The sequence below is a fragment of the Genypterus blacodes genome, unplaced genomic scaffold (assembly GCF_046128005.1).
Source record: "Genypterus blacodes isolate CSIRO-AG114 ecotype Tasmania unplaced genomic scaffold, CSIRO-AGI_Gbla_v1 ptg000013l_1, whole genome shotgun sequence".
In the NCBI taxonomy this organism is placed as follows: Eukaryota; Metazoa; Chordata; class Actinopteri; order Ophidiiformes; family Ophidiidae; genus Genypterus; species Genypterus blacodes.
Genome location: NW_027466827.1, coordinates 262,501 through 282,579, shown reverse-complemented (window position 1 = coordinate 282,579; position 20,079 = coordinate 262,501). Strand labels below are relative to the sequence as shown.

At 43.8% G+C, this 20,079-nt stretch overlaps 1 protein-coding gene across 1 annotated transcript in view; it reads left to right on the top strand.

Moving 5' to 3' along the window:
- lama2 (laminin, alpha 2) overlaps nt 1-20,079 on the top strand; it is a 116,838-nt gene that overhangs the window by 10,444 nt on the left and 86,315 nt on the right. The window contains exons 2-3 of the mRNA XM_076167803.1: nt 11,713-11,883; nt 13,467-13,579. Coding sequence (XP_076023918.1) covers nt 11,713-11,883; nt 13,467-13,579 — 284 coding nt within the window. The remainder of the gene's footprint in view (nt 1-11,712; nt 11,884-13,466; nt 13,580-20,079) is intronic.

The following is a 20,079-nucleotide window of genomic DNA, read 5'->3' as shown; positions in this document are numbered from 1 at the left end:
CACACTCTCTCTCTCTCGTTCTCTGCCTGCTCTCTCTGACACACACACAAGTGCGGTACAACAGGCAACAGTGTGAAGGATGTGTTTTTGTCAACCATACATCTGAACCTACAGCGCTAACAAACACACGGCAACACAAATGAGCGCTGAACTCAACACTGTATTCATGTATCAACACTATTCCTCTCTTTGTGGCTCTTTCTCCTATGATGCTTTTCACTGAACTTCCCATCCAATCAGACACGCAGACGCAGACATCAGCCTAAATCACGTCTGTTAAGGTTTCTCGCACACTTCTACGCGCAGTAATGGATCCTAATATAGTCGCGCATACATTTCAGCTGTGGGCAATCAAACTGGAACATTCCCCCCCCTGTCAGGGCAGTTAGCGGTAGCCTCGGGCCAGCTAATAGTAGATATGTAGACATGCTGAGCCAGCAAACCTGTAGTTCAGCCGCGTCAAAACCCGGAGTCATCACTTAACACGACGTGAGAACCTCTCAAACCTGAGCCGGTGCATCCACGTTGCACTTGCTCCACTCTTGCTCATATTCCGATTTCTTCAGCTGATGTTTGATTTTGTGATCAGAGCAGCTTTCGCTTTTTACTCCTCAAATCTTCCAACCACTTTCATCCACTCGATTAAAATTTGCTGACAGAATGTTTTGGTTTCCCCATAATTTATCTGTAAATGGGACACAGACTTCCATAGCTCTTTAGCACATTGTTGACACTTGCCAATTTGGACATTACACCTGTTGATGCTGCTACAGATCGACGTCACTCAGGACTGTAAGGCCATAATGTTCCCCCCACATTGCCGCTGCTGCCACGATAATCTACATATTCACACCGCAGTTGAGTGCAGATACAAATAAACGTGTTGATCATTTAAGTCCCTCTTGCCCTATTTTGCATTTCACATTTATCACACACGACACATTTACAACACCGACTGCGACAGCAGCTGCAGATTAGTGTTCAGAGAGGTCGTCCTCCAGCTGGAGGTCTCACTTTCGAGCGCTTGCCCGTCCAATGTGTGTTGAAATAATATGATGAATCTCCCCGCTGCAGTGGCGCTGGATTGTATCTGACTCTGACCTCTGACCTCCCTCTGAGGGGGGCAAGAGAACAGGGGGGGATGCCTTCTCAAATCAATATAGCTGCCTGTGTTGTTATGAGAAATGTATGAGAGCAGAATGTTGTTTACATGGGGGGATGCATTCTGTGAGGCGTTCATGGGCTCATGTGTGAGGGGCTGCTGAGGGAAACATTCCTTGATCCAGTACAAAGGCTCTCTGTAGGCAGTAACTGTAAAGATTTAACTGTCTCTTTCAAAATAAAGGTTTTCTTTAAGTCTTTAGGCTTTCTAATCCAGATGTATTTACTTAATACTCTTGAAAATGTCAGCAGACGGCATATAAACCTGCTCTTCTTGCATTGTCCACATCAGAACATCTGTTTTGTATTTTGCCTGTAATGATGTTATCCATGTTCGCTTTCAGGTTTTTGGCTGTGTCTGATGTCAACAGGCTGTAAAACTGTTAGGATGTAATCTGAAGATGTTTCTGCAAGCTTGGCGCACAGGCTGATGGCAACTGGCCCTAGTTAACCGTAGTATTCCCATCATACCTACTGACTGAGGTTGTTGGTTCCAATCCTCTTGAGATAACACCGCTGTTAATTGAGCATGTGTGCATGTGTTACTGTGCATGTTACTCATGTTACTCATGACTACTGGCTGTATCTCGGGGTACATACTTTGTTGATTGGTCCCTGTGGACCCGCCCACTCGACACCGGAGCCAATTGCACACTGTTTCCTGTCTCCCCCCCTTGTCATTCATAAGTCATGTCAGAGGAGAGGAGGAGAAAAGAAAGTAGAGAAGAAAACAGCCAGAAGTAAAGAATAAAGCCACAGGTTTAGAGTGAGAGGAGAGGAAAAGCAAGAGAATACGAAGGGTAATGGAGGAAGAGAGGCGTACGCGGAGATGAGCGATATTAACGTTGCAGCTTGTGTGTTCGGTTCAATCTCCGTGGTAACCGCCTCATCCTGGAAGCTCATGCACGTCCATCTGGATTTCCAATTACCCAAAATCCCTGGCGACCCCCCCGGCCGCAGCTAGAGAATGATGTTATTTCCTGACCTGACAAATACAAAATACACACACAGACACACACACAAACATAGGACACGCACACTAACTATCTCATACAGAAGACATCAGATACACACGTACATACATGCACGCATACACACACACTCCCACAGATATTGGCCAGGTCTCCTGTTCTGTCCTGCATCTCAGTCTTATCATCGTCTCTGTTATTGACACTTTGGTTTGGTTTCTTTTTGAAGTAGTCTCACAAACCCGGACTCTTTTAAGACTAACTGACTTATTATATACTTTTTACCAGGGCTGTCACTATGGATAGCTTTTTTCAAAACGAAACATTTCCTGATTATAATGATAATATTATAATAAATGTATACGTATGCTCCGTTAGTAATATTGGTTATTTGATTCCATCATAGTCTGTTTCTTACTGTAAGAGAGACTTTATATTCTATATCCTATTCTGTTTTATTCCCCCATTCTGATGTAGTTGTGTGGATGTGAGCAGAATGTAGTTGTCATAGCGATGGGAAGATTAGATCCTCCACCAGCGATAAATCTTTCTAGGGCCAGAGGTCAAGTTGCTCTCTCCTGTAAATCTACTCACTGGCATGTTTTCATTACCAACACTAACATATCCCCTTGGCAGTGTACGAGTGTGTGTGTGTGTGTGTGTGTGTGTGTAGTGGCCTTGGCTGGAGGCTGCACTATAAGTACTAACCGAGGCTAGAACCGATGAGTTCCTACTTAAATCATACACGTAATCCTATACACACACGCGCATGAGGACACACGCAGACACACACACACACACACACACAGAGACACACACACACGGCCTGTGAGATGCTAGTGGATGATTTAACAAAGTCATCACCACCTCATCAGGTATAGACGGTGTGTATGTGTGAATCTGTGTGTGTGTTCGCGCGTGTGTGAGCAGTTGGTCCATTCCAGGATAGATTTACCGCTGGCTGGGCTGAGCTGAGCTAAATCACTCCAACCACTTATCCAGGAGTTATTGCGCATAAACATTCTCTCTCCGTCTCACATCTCTCTCCTGTAATTTTTTTGGAAAGTTTTTACTCGCTGCTGACAATTTCACATTTCTCAGATCATTGGCTGGTTTGCCATCTAGAATGTTGAATCAGGAGGCTCTAGGCTGGGTTAGGAATGTGGTGTTATAATTAGGTATGGTAGGTATGGAATGAGACATTAGTTGCTCCTGTCATTATCAGACTTTGATTGTTGCTGATAGACGGATGGATTGAGACTGAAACGTTTGATTGACGGTGTGTTTGTTCCAAATTGCTGCGGTATAAGACCACATTTCCAGTGTGTTTCCAGTGAGAGCTACTGGACCTCCTGGGAGACAGTTCAGCTAGAGACCCCCCACTCAGTGTGTGTGTGTGTGTGTGTGTGAGGGCGAGAGAGGGTAGTGGATTAATTGTCTATAACTTTGCGGTTTTCCTGTTTAGTCTGACTTTGTGATCGTCTGGAAGAGGACAGGACTTGTAAAACAGCAAACACACACACACGTACAAATACACATACACACACACATGCACACAAGCATCTTTAAGACCAAGTGTCTCTCCCTTTCCTTTTCTCTGATGGGGTTGTGACCATCTGGCAGACCTGCACACATGCTTTTATTTACATGAACACACGCAGACTAAACCCAAACCATCATATAGGCCACAACTCTCCCACCCTCCAGCTGATTCTGGGTAAAGTAAAGTACTTTGAATGTATTATTGTCCTGCAAAAACCCCTGATAACTTCATTTAGAGATTCAGCTGTTTTTCTTATTGTCACCTTTCAGAAAGTTGAGAGTGAATAACATTCGCAGCTTTATAGAAGCTTAGAATTTCCCTGGAATAAGTTTCACCTCAGGTTGTCAGAACGAAATGATAGCCGTTACTTAATATTCATTACAGTTTGATTTTACGATCACAAGAACTCTCTTCGGACATTATATATGCATGTGACCCATAGCGACACCTTGACCTCATTAAAATAGGTAATTGACTGTCAGTGGCGATATCAAGGGGGGGCGGGGGGGGGTGAAGGCTTGAGATCTCAGCGCTGTCTGTCGTCAAAGTGGATTTTAATAATAGAAGAATCTCAGAGTGGCACAATTAAAAGTTGATGTGTAATGTGGATGGAAAAAACTTTGGAAAGAAATCGTGAAGATAAGTAAAGAAAGTGGAGACATATTTGTGTTTACTTTATGATTGCATCATCTTATCAGGTAACCATCAAAGTGAATGAGCTTTGACTGTGAAATACAACAACAAATCATGAAGGATCTCTCGGTTATTATGGCTGTGTTTAGATGTGGAACATGGGAATGGACTTTGTGAAATTGAACCTTTGGAAGCTCTTTTGGCTCGTGTGTCCTTTGTATTATAAATCACTCATCCTTCTGTTTTTCAATGCAGGATGTCCGACTGTGTCTGCTTATATTTGCTTTGGATCTCGGTTTGTCTCACACACACACAGATACACACAGACACACACACACACACACACACACACACACTGGGCAGGAAGTCTGAGTAGGAGCAGGATGTTGATTTAGTTTTCATTTCAACTTTCCCCCGCAACCCCCCCTGGAGGTGGACAGACGAGTGACTGGCAGATGTAAAGCCAGAGGACAAGACAGGGACCTACATTTTCTGATTTAGTTTGTATTGAATCCGGAAAGTAATAGCAGGAAGAACAGATGTGGGAGCAGCAGAGGCTCACTAACAGGGAGCAAACTGGGCTGTGTGGAGTATTTACGTGGAACATATTGTGACAAAATTCAGTTTAATCTACACGTTGTATCAGAAGGATTCTCAAGGTGATTAAAAAGTCATTTAATGGGGAATTTTTGCGTGAATCCGGAGACAGAGAGCGACAGAAAGCCAGTCGCCATCCAGCAGATTCCATTTAGCACCTATTAGGAAACTCATTCATTCACCCACATGTCAAACGCATTGTGTTACCATAGAAACAACATGCGGCGGCCTGGAAACATTGACAGCCGCTTGCGTGCACACACACACATGCACACGCACACACACACACACACACACACACACACACACACACACACACACACATACACAGTGTTTGTGCTCATATAAAAAAAACGTTTTGTTTGATGTGATCCTTGCTGTTTGGTTTAGTCGTCTGTAAAGGTTGTGACATGCCGCAACCAGGTCGACAGCCATAATTGTGTGTGTGTGTGTGTGTGTGTGTGTGTGTAAGTGTGTGTATGTGCGTGTGTGTAAGTGTGTGTATGTGCGTGCTATATTATGTGCAATTATGTGTGACATTTTATCTGAACTATCTGAAGTCTTACATGCCAGTCGTGTGTCATTCCATTTCACTCTCAGAAAACGATCCATTTTCGAAACTTGCATGAAAACACGTAACATCACTGATTTCACATCCAGCCACTTAAGAAGTAATCAACCCCAATAACAGTTTTCTGTGTATCATTAACAGATCTGAGCCAAATTGTTTCGGCGTGAGAACTGGCATGAATTGATGCTGTTTTTAAATGACAACCTGTAGACAAAGATAACACATCAAGCAAAGCCAAACACTGCATGACGGAAATACAACCGAAAGCCTTCTTAATAAGCAATCATCTTACATAAAACTCTCAATTTGTGATCCTAATTGGCCTCAGTCGCATAACAAAAGCTTTTTTCTTGAGCTCAGGTCTTCATGCTCATGCTCTCATAAGTTAACATCAAGGGAATTTACAATTTCCCCCCCCCCCCCCGAACTTCTATGATGCTGATCTGAGGTGCAGGGCGACGCTTCTATCTTCGTCACAGCCAGTCAGGTGCGAATGAAACTTTTACAGGAAGAATGATGAAGTGCCACCTCGCTTCCTCTGCCGCTAATAAAGTCATATTGAATCAGGTTGTCTGCCATACGTGTTGTACCTGCAGGCCGTACCTTCACTTCAGTATCTGAAACCACGGTCGGGTCGTTATCTCCGGATCCGGCGGCGATCGCCTTGTTGTTTTGAGACGGAAAATCATTTTTAATCACCTCGTTTTCGCTTATATGATCGTAGAGCTTTGTGCGGCTGGTAATGTCGCCCACATATAGACGCCAAAGGGCTAAAATGATGTCATTGCAGGTGAAAGTGTCACGTTACAGACACATCACACTTTTAGAAAGCACAGCTGCAATCAATTAACAAATTCTTGGTCTTGAGGAAACATTCTTTTCATTTATCTCTTACAAGAAAAAGTTGTGTCCAGACGATAACAGGATAATTAAATTGTTATCTCCAGACAGCGTGATTAAAACAGAAGCTGGACACTGCCTGGCCTCACATCCGCCTTCCTGCGTATCTGTGCTTGGTTGCGGTTGCTCATTTAATTTGACTGATTTCATCCTGAGATGGCAAACCTAATTATTTTTATACCCCAAGATGACTGGAGAGCTAATTTGTGGGCATTTGTGTTTGTTTTGACCACTTTTCTTGAACATCAACACAGAGCTCGAAAACTCTTGACTCTTGACTCTTGACCATAGTTGAAGCTTCGATGGAACGGTTAGATTGAGGTTCTTCTTCTCCTTCCGTCCTTTCCTCCTCATTTCCCTCCTTGTGATTTGGCCTCATATGGACACCGACTACACCCCAAAATGTTGCCAAGTTGGGCAGCTTGACAAACCTTCAGCTTTAGAAACATTTTTCATAGTAACACAATGAAGCCGGGATCCTAAGATGATGTCAGTATTCTTCTTTCTTGGCAATTTCAATCTAAACTTGCCACCTATTTTGCAGCTTTGTGCGATGGAAGCATGTGTGCAGGGTGTGTGTTTACAGTATATGTGTGCATGCGTAGAATAATTGTCGATAACTCCTTGTGTTTACATGTTCGTGAATGTGCATTTTGCAAGTGTGTTTACATGTGATGATCCTACGGGTGCATCTCACTCTGTGTGTGTGTGTGTGTGTGTGTGCGTGTGTGTGTATACGTCTTTGAATGGTGTGTGTACATCGCTGGTTGCGTTTTTGTGTATAGAGGATTATCGCAGTCTCATCCCTCATTCTTCTGCCGGCCCTGACCCTTTTAAACAACACTCTATCTTTTTCTGGGAATCCTTCTATCCATCTTTCCCTTCTCCCTCTCCAATCCATCTTTCTATCATTTCGTCCATCCATCTCTCTCTCTACCTCTCTCTCTCTCTCCCTCTCTTTCTCTCTCTCTTGACTCTGTGCCCCGCTCGCCCCTCTGTCCCGGGCAGACCGGGGCGAGCGAGCAACGGAAAGATGGCGGTATAGAGGGAGAGAGATGGTCCTGTCTTCTTCAACCTTTTTCTTATTCCATCAAACGTACATCTAGCCTCAAAACTCAACAATAACTCATCCATCACACACACACACAGACACACACAGACACACACACATATACACAAAGCGGCGAGCAGTCCAGGAACATCTTTTTGGCCTCTGGAGGACAAAATCGGATTTTGTTTTGATATCAGCTCAGTCATATGGGAAATTTTTTGTCCAGAGTTGGAGTTCTGTTGTTGTCGCGCTCTTTCTCTTGTTTGAATCTCTCCTTCTTCCCAAATACTAAGTAGTAATCTGCTGCACAACCCACGAGGGGCTATTATAGCAAGTAGTATCACAAAATAGCATGACATTTATGCTACGTACTTGAAAATGTCACGTATTATCACATAAAAGCTGCAAAACACAACATGCTGCACCGGGGAAGTGAAGCACGCGCTAAAGTAAAGACTCCAGGTTCATTTATTCATTATTTCTGGCATTTGGATGAAGAAAGGCGGCGTATTTCAAGGTGGCGCCCATGTATGAAGCGCAGAATATGGGCGGAGGTATAAAAAACAACCAGCATTTGTGTGTTTTTAATTTGTGTGAGACGTAGGCGGGACAATTTGTGGGCGACGTGAAAGAAAAGACACAGAGGAGAGCAGAAGACGCTGCAGCAGACGAGGAGCTGCAGGTGGAGAAAACACCCAGAATGCAATTGCAATAGCTTTCACTCCCTTATTGCTTTTCTTAGTTCCCTTGGACGCAGCTCACTTAATCAGAATTGGTTTGTTTTTCCTTTATATATTCACAGAAATGGTCCGAATAACGCAACGGCTGCTCGACTCCGTTATAGAGAAACCTTGATTAAATGAAATGATGACACAACTTGACAGACTTCTTCTTCCGTTCCCTCAGTTTCCGGAGTGTGATGGTGGAATAACCCGGCTCCGGAGCGCCGAGGCAGTCGGAGCGACTCCGTGGGCAATGACACCGTCTAGCTTTCTCGCTTATACATTTTTGACGTTCTGATAATTTAGAGCCGGCATGACAGTAAATCCTCTGAGATGTCTGGTTAACAGAGCGTAGATAGCAAATGGGAAAGGCCTAAAGACAGACAGGTTAGGATGGTTATCAGAGCATAGAGAGAGAACGATAGGTGGGGAAAGGTGTGTGTGTGCGTGTGTGTGTGTGTGTGAGAATGTGTGTGTGTGTGCGTGTGTGTGAGGGAGCCCAAGGCAGTCAGTCAGTCAGTCATTGTGTCCTTCCTCGCTGAGTGAATCTGAAATCCGAAACCCTGTCTTGAGCCGCTCCTCTCCATTTTTCCGTTATCTCCCCTTTATTGTTGGACTTGAAAGTTCAGATCATCACCCTGATTATCAGTAGGTGTTGATGCAGAATGGTTACATCACCGTTAACTTTTTACCGCAGCGGGAAATCTGATGTGCTTTCACTGTTCAGCGTGTGATTACACAAGGAAAACCTCTCCGACCGAGCAAAGGGAACGATCAAGAAAGGGGAACGAAATCTGTAACCATGCGGAGTTTGAAGCCACGTAAAAATTCATTATTCAGGAAAATGCGATATGCAGTTGTGACCGTTGAAGCAGTAGATTTGATTCCCGTATTCATGGTCAATTCAAAGGCTCAGGGAACATTTACAACATGCCGCAGAATTGGAATAGATGAAACTGAAGGAAAGTGAAAAAGCGATATTTGGACCAAATGAAGTCCTCGTTTCAATCCTCCGTAAAATCACATCCGACATATCGCCCGCACGGTCCCTTTTCCACACGTCTGTATCTGGTTGGAGGCTCTAACAGGAATTAGCAGGATGTTGGCTCGAGCTGCTGGCAGAGGAGCAGCAGTTATAAATGGAGCGCAGAAGAATGAAAGCGTGAAAAACGTGTTCATCTCACTGTTTGGATTTTACCTCCAAAACCCTTTTGTGCCGGATATTTGGTTTTTCCACTGTCGCGTTGGCAGCTTCACATCTGGATGGGCCGTTTGTTTAACTGAAGGCCGAGAGTGAATCACTGTGAGATTAGTGAGGTTGTTACTTTCCGCAGAGCTTCATGTTGTTGCCATTGAATTGCGAATGTGTGTGTGTGTATGTGTGAGAACGAGGAAAACAGCTCAAGCTAACAGCAAACTCGTGTTCTGAAAGAGGAAGTAAGAGGCCGAGCTGATCGGTCTGGCGCTCTGGACTCTCGTTCTCCTGCAGCGAGACGAAGAAGTATTGCCTCAGTCATTTACCTGAGGCGGTACTTATTCATATCACTCCTCTTCCGGTCCCGCGCCGGGCCCCCCCTGGAGTAGCTTTGCGCCCCCCCGAGGGGTCGCGCCCCCCACTTTGGGAACCACTGGTATAGTGTATTTGTATAATCAGTGATCATCTCAGTAAGTAAACGACGTGTGTGTGTATGTGCGTGTGTGCGTGTGTGTGTGTGTGTGTCTGTGTCTGTGTGTGTGTGTGAACATGCAGCAGTGGTGAACGTAACAAGGAAACGTTTCCCTTTAAGGATGAGAGTGTTTGGAAATCTGGGCTTACTCTGCGTTCCTTTTGTCTCGCTTTCAATTTACTACGATTGGCTAACAAGTGTGTGTGTTGGACATGTGATACACTGTGAGTATGTGTGAGAACGTGTACACATGTGAGTGTGTGTGTGTTTGTGTGTGAGAGAGAGAGGGAATCTGGGTCTCTCAGATGTTCTTCACAGTTCATCTGTGTTGACATTCAGCCAAACAGCTGGACTCTACTGGACACACACACACACACACACCATTCCTCTGCTCTGTATGTCTCTTACACTCTTTCTTTCTCTCTTCTTCATTTCCTTTTTATTGTCCGCATAAACTCTTGTGTTTACTCGTGTTTGTGTTCATGATTGTGTGTGTGTGTACAACTTATCAATGCTTCATCCTAAATGGAACACGGATTGTGTGTTTGTGTGTGTGTGTGTGTGTGTGTGTGTGTGTGTGTGTGTGTGTCTGTGCCAGACAGGAAATATGAACCATGTGTATGTTGAGCATTCCAGCACTTTAACTTCGACAAGCTCATGATTCACTGAGACGAATGCGAACGAACTCTGGGAACGACACAGACGACGTAAGATGAACGCGTGCGTCTGTGTAGTGATGACACACACACACACACCTGAATAATCATCAGGTTGCGCACTTTCTGTGTTTGCAGATGAGTGGACGACAGCACCTCCTTATACTCCACAACAACAAGAACATTCAGGTCAAATAGTTGAGCCTCTGTTCTGACTCACTTGGTTTGTCAAACTGCTGATGATCATAGCAACAGCTGCAGGGAGGTGCGGGCGGCGTCGGTGGGGGGGGGGCTGGAGAGTAGAGGTTCCACCGTTCGTCTGAAAGGCTCCACCGCGGGTCTTAATCAGTGTGGAAACAGAACACACCCCGCTCCTCAGCCTGTAGGTGTGTGCGTGTACACCGGTGAGTCCGGTCCACCCGAGGTCGTCCTCCTGTGCAGATTTACCGCCAGGCTAAAAAAGCTGGGACACATTTAAGAGTCGCTCCCCGGACATGCAAATGAGGTGAAACGGGTGCAGGAAGGTGTGCGAGAGCCAAAATTTGAATGCAAATGGCAAAAACAGCAGTTGAAAAAAAAGGGCCAGTAACGTTTATGAAGGAGAGAAAGCAGCGGCGTGACTTTATTCGACCCTTAACGTGGCGTTAAAGCTGACAGCACCGTTTATGAATACGGCCCCTCTGTCTCTCCTCCTGTGATTTCATTTCCAAGTACGTCTTTATCGAGTGTTCACTTTTGAGGACTGGTAGAAAATGATTGATCTATTAAGTTAGATGGAGAGAAACACACAGGCCTATTCTGGAAACACTCAACATGAAGAAGGTAGTTGAATATTCCCTCTGCTTCATCTTTTATCTTTAGCTTACAAGGGCTTAAGTGTTAAAAGCATTAGATTGTACCAGGAATAGATCTAGATGAAATAATTTGGCGAGTGCAGACCACCTGTCCTCCCACTCCTGTTCCTGGGCTGATCTCTCCATACAGCAGACAAGCTCGCTGGCTCAGACACAACAGAGTCTCAAAGAGCTTTTGAATACAAACCTGTATAAAGGCGAAAAAAATGTGCAGAACGCTCCAAAATTGCTCCTGATGCGATGACGATGTAAATGTAGGAAACACTTCCATACATGCTGGTAAAGACGCTGTACATCAAAGTTACTGCCGGCAGAAGTCGCAGTTGTTTACTTCTCTGTCCCGCGATCTTGTGACTGAAGTATTTGTCTCTGTGTGTTTGTCTCCTCAGGACTGTTCCCGGCTGTGTTGAACCTGGCGTCCATGGCAGATATCAGCACCAACGCCACCTGCGGTCTATCAGGTCCCGAAATGTTCTGCAAGCTGGTGGAGCACGTTCCGGGTCAGCCAGTTAGAAACCCACAGTGTCGCATCTGCAACCAAAGGAGTTCAAAGCCGCTTGGTAAGAAACACACACACACACACACACACACACACACACACACACACACACACACACACAAAAACACACACACACACACACACACACACACACACACACACACATCCATCGACTTATGGGCACAAGTGATTACAATAATTAATCATGTTAGATTAGTGCACGACTGCGTGATTGGCCAGATGTTAACCAATCATTTTGTGTAAAATGGTAATTACCAAATGTAGTGAGGAATCAATCAAAGCGTGACAAGATGAAAATGCAGAATTAGCCAGAAATCATAAATCAGAAAGCCAACCAGGCAGCCAGGAAAGTCACTAAACGTCTCAATCAAGGCGTCTGGCGTAATTCCTTAGACGACCAACTGGACATCCGGGGCGTCCAGTCCGACCCGTCGTCCCCTCTGAGCGAAAAGGAAGTGTGAAAGGAGAGATGGCAGAAAGAAGGGGAGAGGAGAGAGGAAAGGTTAGGGTGATGGGGGAAGAAGATGAGCTGCGCTTGTGTCCTTTTTAAAAAACAATCCGTCTCTGCTGTTAGAAAGTTAGAATCTGGCGTTCATATTTCACAGAAACATTTATCATAAGTATTGGATTCCTGTGAACAGATGTAAAAAAAAGGCCCTCCGCTCTTCACACTGCTGGGTTTCTTACTGGATGACTGGCTGGTTGAGTGACTGTCTAAATGACTGATTAGCTTTCTAATGAACCGACTGATTGATTGATCGAACGGCGGGATGACTGACAGACTTGCTTACTGTTTATCTGCCCAGGAGGTCAGCCAATTTTTCAAACGGAATGACAAGTTGATTGGCAGGTTGATTAACTACTAGTGGACTTTCTGACCGGTCAAACTGTTTGACCGACTGATTTTTCGCCGTTATCACATCGATGTGTTTGTGGTGTCCTGTGTTGTGTTACATCTTAGAGATTTAAATTGCTATTATAGCTCCAAACTCTTGTCTTTTTCCCGTCTCAGACAGAATTTAAAAAGCGTGCAGAAGGAAGAAAACTATTGGAAAGGTGAGAAGAGAGATAGCTGTCGGTTTTTTTTAAGCGCTACATCTCTCTTTTCCTCCCGTAGTTGCCATTTTAACAAAATGGAAATGTCACACATTAGTACCCCGATGATTTGACAGCTGCCAGTCAGGCTGAATTATCGCTTTATGGTCTTAAAGCAACTTGCTCATAAATGTTCAGCGTGCAGAGATAAAAGCTAAGTGCCATCTTACAAACTAATAATGTGCTTTATCTGTAGATCCATCTGAAGGTATTGAGTGGGCTAGGAACAATATGCAAGATTAGAGTCTGCAAATGGAGCGAAGTTTGTTCATGAAAAAATATTAAATGGCAAAGAAAATGTTTTATCATTTCTAAGCATTTGATTTAGAATGAATGGCGAGGACGTCGATGTTTGAAACGGCAGAAATTCAGAGCGGAGAAGAACATTTTGCTCTTTGACCAAAGCAAATCAAATTTGAATTGAATGAAAAGACTGAATCTCTCTCCCTCTCTCTCTCTCTCTCTCTCTCTCTCTCTCTCTCCCTCTCACACATACTCTCTCTCTCTCTCCTGTTTGTGTGTCTACAGAAAGTCATCCTATAGAATATGCTATCGACGGGACTAACCGCTGGTGGCAGAGCCCCTCTATCAAGAATGGAAGAGAGTACCACTATGTGACTATCACAGTGGACCTGAAACAGGTGCTAACACACACACACACACACACACAGATGCACTCACCATTGTTCTTTTCTTGCAGTAACTTCCTCTTTTAAGCCTCATCCAGATCTAATTTCAGCGATAAACTTCGCTTGCCGTTGTAACTTGTACTTTTGCTGGCGACTCAAATCGACCTCTATCACGAACGGTACTTCCTGTCTTTGTTATGATGCCAAAACTAAACCCTGTGCAGGACCATTTTGATTTAATAAACACCACTTGGCTCTTAAAAGCAATGAACAAAGCTACCTGGTATCATTTTAGAGTCCTTTACTCTCAGCGTGTTCACAGGCGTGACCACCACTTCACCTTTTTTGATTTGAAGAGCCTGGCAGGGATACGTGGGATGGAGGTTCTGTGTGTACTGGCAGGGGATGATTCAGGACATCTCATTCATTCCAGAAGTGTGATTAAACAGATTAGATTGCCAGATTATAATTATATAGATGCCATGGGACTAAAACTAATGAGGCTGAGAGACTTTGTTCATGAGAAGCCTTTGGTTCATTAAGAGCAGCCAGTCCCCTAATTGCTCTAAAGGTTACAAACAGATTAGTTTGAGATTAGTAATAAATAGGAATAATTACAGGTGAGCCGTCATAAAAGGAGGAAAATGCAAAATATTGATACAAAATGTGCACTTTTTTGAAAATTTTGATCATTTTTGTGTACATTTTTTGTATCAATCTGCACTAAATGAGGCTCGGAACATTTGGGAAAGAAACCAGAATTTGAACTCCTTCACTGATCTGGGTTGAATCTGTGCGGCAGGAAAACGAAGCCTTAGAATTCACCGACAAAGAACTCAAAGAAAGAACGGGAAGTGGGCGTGAAATGACCGAGAGACCTGCGAGGAGGATCAAAGAGACACGCAAGACAAATGACGAAACAAAAACACGACACTTGTGAGGAATACGAGACGAAGGGAGACAGAAATTCTAATGAATCACAGACATCTCCAATGCTAATGTGACGGAATTATTTTAAATATTCCACTCCAGTTGTTTAAGTGGTATTTAACTCAATATCACACATTGAGCAAGAGAAGAAAGTGAGCAAAGGCAAAGTGACGCCAGCTTGGTTTCTCTTTCTCGCCTTTCCATCCATCACACAGACTATAATTATGGATCCGGACAGGAAGTGGAAGCTGCGGGCATCTTGACATGTTAATGATTCCAAGACCTATGTATCACACCTGTCACCTCCGCGCTATGGCCAATGTACACACACTCGTACCTTGTCACACAGAGCTGGAGACCTTAATATTAGTGTGGGGAGGAGGAGAATGACATACACAAACGCCCCCCCCTACCATAAACACACACACACACACACTGACACACACATTTTGCTCCCTTTCCCATCCCCATACACACTCAAACGTTGACAGAGCCGCAATGGGAAACGGGTAAAAATGGTTATAACCATTGACAGCTCTCTCCTTTAAAGCTTTTTAATAGCGAGACGCTTTCCCCCCTTTCGTGTCGGCCATCAGCTGAGGAGGCGCCGCCGTGGTAACAGGCGCCTCCTCATAATGGCCGTTGTTGAAAGTGTGTATTTACATGAGCGCAAATGCCATCTGTACTTGTTCTAGTCAATCACTGTTTCATTAAGAGGAAGAGAAATTGGCAGCTGGATTGGCATGGAATGGAAATCAATCATTTGTATGTAAAAGGAAATAATAAAACACAGTAAAATAAAGTATTGTCGGTATTCTAACTGTAAAGGCTTCTCCAACCAGCGCTGCATTAAAGTAGACGGCAGCTCTGTTCGCTCTGTCACCAAGTGAAAACACAGCTTCCATTTATGTCTCACACTGATTGAAGTAATAAAGTAAAACAGTGAATCAAAGGCATTAAGATCTGGGGGGATTGACGGTACACACTCCGTTCCTATTGTGCGTGTGTGTGTGTATGTGAGTCTCGGCCACTTCACTTGGAAAGCTATTTACTGTCCAGTACGTTGGATTTCCCTTGCGACCTCAGTCATCTCACTCAGAAAATGACAGCGAGCTTGTGTCTTTGTGTACGCACACGTGTGTGCGTGTGTGTGTATTTGTATGGGGGGGGTTATTGAATGTGACTCCACTACCCTCATTTCCTCTGGTGTTGTTGTTGAGACACTCGAACAGAAAGACGAAATAATGAGAAAGACAGGGAGCTCAGAATGTGTGTGTGTGTGTTTGTGTGTGTGTGTTTATCATATTCAGATGGAGTCCTGACTTGTGATCGTGTATTCACATGCATTTGACTTGAAGTGCGTAACCAAGCCCTTTGCACAGTCGCGTCAAGTGGAGCTGTGAACCACTGTTTGCTTCGAGGGTTATTGAGAGGTTAAACATTTAATAATTGAATTCTTTCTCTAAATCTCTCTAAATATTGTGCAGTTTTCTATCCTGTCGTTCAGCAAGAAAACACATTTTTTCTGGCTTTGCATTTTAAATTCTATTGCCTTTGGCGGAGACATTAGCTTGCATATAAATTAAGAAATTCATATAAATGTGCATATAAATTAAGGAAGTAGTGAATTTATTTGCGCCGTTGTTGCTCGGCTGCTTCAACAGTATTTTATCCACGTCCACAAAAAATCCAGTTAATTGCAGCTCTTATGGAACGACGGCGGCCGGTTTGACGGATGGACAGTTTGATGGACGTGGTCGAATCACGCTCAGCTTGTGGACTGTGGGTGGGAGGAGAACGTGGCAGAGTGATCAGGGTCCTGGAATAAACTGTCAATCAAAGTGTTTTTAACATCCACAGCTCACAGCCAATACCTCCCTCACACACACACACACACACACATTTATGTTCTGTTGAGACAGGAGGGTGTAGATTTCAGGACATTCTTAGACCTCAGCCTCAGCTCTCACCCGTCAGACATCGCAGCCTCATTTCAGGCATCAGGCGATCGATGACAAACACGCATCAGGTTTGACTTTTCCTTATGGCACTTCCAGCATTTTAAAAACTTAATGCTTTTGTTTTGAAACGCAAATGCCCAACTGGAGCTGATGAATCTGCTTCGCCCGACTCCATCTGATTGCTGTTTTGTTCCACAGCTCTTTGTCTGAGGACATCGAGCTGTCAGGTGGAGTTGGCTTTGTTCGGTGTGTAACATTTTCAAATTATGCATGCGGACAAAGGTGGCTCTTCTGGTAGTTTTCCTCGGAATGAATGTCATCTCCACAAATTCAATGCAAAGCTATACTTGCATTAAAAAGACACCTGTGGTCTGATTGTGTTTTTCCTGGATTCACTTTCTTAAACATTGCATGATCGTCCATATCAACAAGTGACAGGAGGCCCAGATCCAGATGTTGAGCCAGGTCTGGAGTTTAGAATATACTAGTGTGTAGCTCAGATGCTCCTGATACAGCAATATCAAGCATTTTGGCACATTTTCAACAGTTATGTGTTTAGATCCAGAAGTCGAAAATGTCTGTAATACTCTGATTTCAAGGTTATAATTAAAAGTCGGGCATAATCAGAGAACTGTCCTGCATTCCAGAGCAGGATGGTGCTGTGTAGGTAAATAAACATAATGTATTATTTGTATAACAGCTTCAAGGACAGAAACGTCAAGAGGCTGCAAGTTCTTTGCAACAACACCGCGTTCACACCAGAAATGCCGCAAAAATTCTAATGACTTTTCGTGCTTAACGTCCTTAATTACAGCACATCAGTTACGGCCTCCTACCAAGATGGAGTTGAAAGAAAACATCCATTTGTTTCAGCCATTAGTTGACAAAGTATGAGGATCAGGAGGCGGAGTGAGAGCGATACGGCACGGGGACAACTTTTTTATTGGCGGCTTTTAGTGTGAGGGAAAAAATATCTTTATTCATAAGAGAGGGAAGGTAAGTGAAACATCTGCTGTGGCCAATGAAATTTTAATGTAATACTTTAACTTTGCTGCTCTAATGTTTGACTGTAACTCAGGCCAAAGCAAGAATGTTGGAGAGATTGCAGCATCTGGTGTTTTGTGCAGACTAAAGCCTATTTAAATGCTTAAGGCCAAATCACTACTGGTTCTGTGTGTGTTTGTGTGTGTGTGTGTGTGTGTGTTTTCATGTTTCAGCAGTAAGTACAGAGTGCCAGCCTTAAAGAGAATGGATTTGATCCACCCCCGCTCCCCCCCTCAACCCCTCTCATGCACTTCACCATCTATGTATTCTGCGCTCCACTTCAGCCTCTCCTATGTTCTAAACCAGGGTGACTCTTAATGAAAAACAAATTAATTTCTCTGAAAATAAAACATTTAATTTGACTGATGTAACTCCGTCCCGCATTTGAACTCTTCCTCTAATGCACTCGCGGGGCTGTCTAGAGACTGTCGCTCGAAAAATCGGACTCAGAATCCCATTTTTCTGCTGGCAGCTGAGTGGGAGAAGCAGAATGATGTTGCGATAATAAAATCCGGGGCTCTGCGGAACATCTTCGGCTTGTGTGCCTGTTTGGCAGTCATGGTAGTTGACTGATTTGATATTATGTAGAACCAGCAGGGTTTATTAGTCCAGTGAGATGTTAACGCATTCCTGTTTGAAGCGACGGTACATTTCATGGGGTTTTCTTTCCGCATTTCCAATCTGTCTGTCTGTTTATCCGAATCCCCAAACCGAGAGGCTGCGCTCACCCACATCTGTCGATTCTCTAGTTTGTTTGACAGTCGAATTACAGAAAAAAGGTCTGAACAGATTTTTGACAAAACTCAGGTTAAGCATGGTTATTCCCCAGGATGAACACATTCAATGTCTGTGCACAGCCAGATCCAGAGGCAGTCTCTCTACAATGATTTCCCTCTGTCTGGCTTTTAAGGGTGTTTTTCGACATTATGTTGAAGTAATACCCCAATGAAAACATCAGGCATATCTATCCCAGGATAGACTATCAATAGGTGCAGTTTAGTCCGGATTCAATGAAGGATCCAGATTTGGTGGAGTATAAATACATGCTTTGCCAGGGGGCACATTAAAGGAACAAATAAGAACCAGTGATGCGTAGGAGACTTGATGCTGATTCAGTAGCATGCAAATGATTTTGACATGTCTTTAATAGCGATAGAGCCAGAAAAATATTTATGGTTTATATTATTAGTTGTTTTTTTTGTTGTATTAGGCGGATAAGACACGTTTTAACATGGCGATGTGCTATAATCTGAACCCTTCTAGTTTTTATCTTTCTTTTAAAATATTGTTTCCTATTTGTCATATTGTTATTGTCTGAAACAAAGGAACCATTTAGTTTCTCACGAATCCCTTCAGTGTATCACATGTGCACATACCGGCTATAATCGGTGGATGACTAACTAGAATTCAACTTCGATTTGATTCCCGTTTATCAGGCCAGAGAGATTTGAACACATTTCCGTGTGAATGGCACGTAAACACCAGCTGCTCAGGAAAACCCCTGTCACCGTCGGGTCCAAATCACACTGAGACAAAATGGATTCATCACAGTCGACTTAATAGTGAGCAAACCCAACCATACTGGGCACACGGCTCAGACGTTCTGATTGGGCATTCCGGTTAAAATCAACAATCTAAGTGCTTATTTGGCCATTATGTGCGAACGTCTGCCAAAAAAGCGATCCCTGGCATACCATGATTATTTTCCCTTCAAACATCCAAGACGGCTGCAATGAAATGCTTGAGAACGCCGTGGAAATGAACGCAGATTAGTGTAATTTTGCACACAACAAAAGTGGATGTGTCATTTGTGAGATGTAAAAATGGGAGCCACTTGTCATATCTGGAGATACGCAGAGTCCTTGTAGGCTGGACTTGGTTACTAATGCGTACGTTCGCCTCCACTCCTCGCAGGCTCCACGCCTCTGTCTGGACTCCGAAGCGCAATGAGTCAGTATTTTTCTTTTAAGACCATCGGAATTATTCATCATTGCACAAACAAAGTACTTGCAGATGAGAGTCCGGGTCATTCCCTCACGGGGTGGATGAGCCACTCTCACACACTCAGATTTGTCCTTTAAGGGGAACGTATACAGATTTAGGTGGCCTTATATTCTGTTTAGTCTTCACTTTTGAAGTATTTTGCAATGATGTAGTGTGCAAAAACAAATTGATCCACTCACGCACTCCCTTGCTGCAGCACACATGTGCACAGTGAGTGAAAACAAGGAGATTTTAGCTCCTTTTATTTGGATATTACTGGATATATTTCTGCAGGCATCATCAACCTCATACTTTGCAACTTAAGCGATGCTTGACACATCGTTCAATCATCTACTTCATTACTACTCTATAGAATGAGGAGAAGTAACATAAAGCATCATGTGTTTCTGCCTTTGTTGTCTCAGTTTGGCGTGCTGGTTGTGTTGGTGGTGGCATTCTGTTTTCATCCAGCAGCATTAACTCCGCCTCAGTCTGTAACTAGAGGAAACCCGCAGACACTTTGTACTTTTATTGCCGAATCTGTTGTGGTCAATTAAATTTGGTACGAAAGGCAGATTATCTGTCTTAAGAGTC